Source organism: Saprolegnia diclina (genome assembly GCF_000281045.1).
Source record: "Saprolegnia diclina VS20 unplaced genomic scaffold supercont1.66, whole genome shotgun sequence".
NCBI lineage: Eukaryota > Oomycota > Saprolegniomycetes > Saprolegniales > Saprolegniaceae > Saprolegnia > Saprolegnia diclina.
The window spans coordinates 140,291-142,175 of record NW_008246133.1 but is presented as its reverse complement, the minus strand read 5'-3'; the positions used below and the strand labels follow the sequence as shown (position 1 = coordinate 142,175).

The window sequence follows — 1,885 nt, the reverse complement described above, 5'->3', positions numbered from 1 at the left end:
CAGCATGAAGGCACTCGGGTACCTCCGCGTCTCGGCCGAAGCCGAGCGCATGGGCATGGACGCGTTCGAACACGGCGGGTCGGCGTACGACAATGACGAGGACGCGCACCGAGGCACAGACTCGTACCGCGATGTGCAGTCGCCCCAAGAAGATCGCAAACACGCTGCTTGATGCATTTGATAAGAAATATGCAATGCTTTTTGTGTGACGCATCTCGTTTGAGGACAATTCGACGACGTCGCGACCTGGCGGAGCCGAGGGACGTCATGGCTGGTTGCTTGGGCGCTATTACCTTCCCTTTGTCATATGAGAAGACGTGCGTCGTGGTCCGCAAACGTTAGTACACTTAGTGGAGGAGCTAGATTTCGGCAGACGAGGAGCGCGATCCGCGGGACAAGGTGCTGGCGCGGCCACTCGTGTTGTGCGAGGAGCCGGAGAAGCGGACGAAGAGCAGGCTGCTCGGGCTTTTGAGCGAGGCTGTGGTGCAAGTGCATTTGAGTGACACGCGCTGCCTTAGCGGCCATTGTCCATGGCCTTGGTAGTGGTAGGTCGGCGCGGAAGGCGCGATCGTTTCGGATTTGCCAGAGGCTGAGGACTTGTTGTCGACGCCGATAGCACCAAAGGCGCCCGACATCAAGTGTAGTGTGGCATGTACATAGTGGACAAGTTGCTACGTTTGACCTAGAGCGTCGATTTAGTTAGTCGATTTTGTAACTTTCGACTATATTTCTTTGACGATTCCTTGCCACATGAGGCGTTTTGATGCGTTGCTGCAAGGTGTGTGTTGTCATTTGCGTCGACCGGATGTTTGTCGTTCTGTAGTCACCGTACATTTACCTGAAATCTCGTGCAAAACCCCCAAAATTCCACTTTTGATTTCTTCGCCAGTGTCGCAACGCCAAAATGGGCAGTGGCAGCATCCCCACGTTTCAACGATCGCTTCCATCTCGAAAGCGAGCTCGATAAAGTGCCGAAGCTTCCAGTTGCGAGTGGCGTTGCTCATCACGGCGTGCTGTACACGATAGCGTAGCTACCCAGTCCTCAGCTCACCCACGGTTCACCCGTCGTCATGGTCGTTGCTTGCGCTGTCGACTGCCGTTGCATGGGTTGACGCCTCTTGCCCTTTGTATGCCATGCGGACTGGAGCGCGCACACATGACTTGAGACAGTGGCGTATCGCAGCGAATACCGCCTCTCGGTCCGTTGTTCTATCGTTCGCACTTTGCATTTTCCCTTGAAGATTCCATCACCCATGCAGCTTGTCCATCTCTTTTTGTCGGGCCTTCTCGCCGTCGCAGCCGTGGACGCGTCGTCGCTCCAGGCTGGCAAGTGCGCCGTGGCGTGCCCGCCGCTCAAGCAAACCTACTGCGCGCTCGAGTCGCCCAGCGCCACCACGTTTGTCAACACGTACACCAGCCAGTGCAACTGCCTCGTCGCCAAGTGCGGCAACAAGAAAGTCCAGTGTCTCTCGGCGTCGCCCGCCAAGAGCTGCGACAACTCGTGCACGCGCAAGATCGCCAAGTGCAAGCCCAACGAGGTCAAGCCCGTGTGCGGCTCCAACGGTGTGACGTACGACAACCTCTGTTTTCTCAAGGCCGCGCGCTGCGTCAAGCCCGACATTCAGTTCATCGCGCCGGGCAAGTGCCCCAAGAAGATGGCAACGTGCGGGATCGCCAAGTGCCAACTGACCAAAGCCAAGGTGTGCGCGTCCATGGACGGCGGCAAGACGGAGCTCAAGTACCAGAACCAGTGCTTTCTGGACGCGGCGACGTGTGTGAACCCGCTGATCAAGAAGGTGGCGGCGTGCAAGGCGCGGCGGGTGCTGTCGGTGGCCGCAAGCAACACGACGATGACGGTGGACGAGGTTGACTCGGACCTGGACGA

The 1,885-nt window shown here is 57.8% G+C and overlaps 2 protein-coding genes across 2 annotated transcripts in view; both read left to right on the top strand.

Annotated features, from left to right (window-relative positions):
- SDRG_14027 (hypothetical protein) overlaps positions 1–210 on the top strand; it is a 1,549-nt gene extending 1,339 nt beyond the window's left edge. The window contains exon 2 of the mRNA XM_008620130.1: positions 11–210. Coding sequence (XP_008618352.1) covers positions 11–172 — 162 coding nt within the window. The 3' untranslated portion in view covers positions 173–210. The remainder of the gene's footprint in view (positions 1–10) is intronic.
- Positions 211–1,229: 1,019 nt separating this feature from the next.
- SDRG_14026 (hypothetical protein) overlaps positions 1,230–1,885 on the top strand; it is a gene marked incomplete at its 3' end in the record, with an annotated part of 2,513 nt that continues 1,857 nt past the window's right edge. The window contains exon 1 of the mRNA XM_008620129.1: positions 1,230–1,773. Within this exon, the coding sequence (XP_008618351.1) occupies positions 1,254–1,773 (520 nt within the window). The 5' untranslated portion in view covers positions 1,230–1,253. The remainder of the gene's footprint in view (positions 1,774–1,885) is intronic.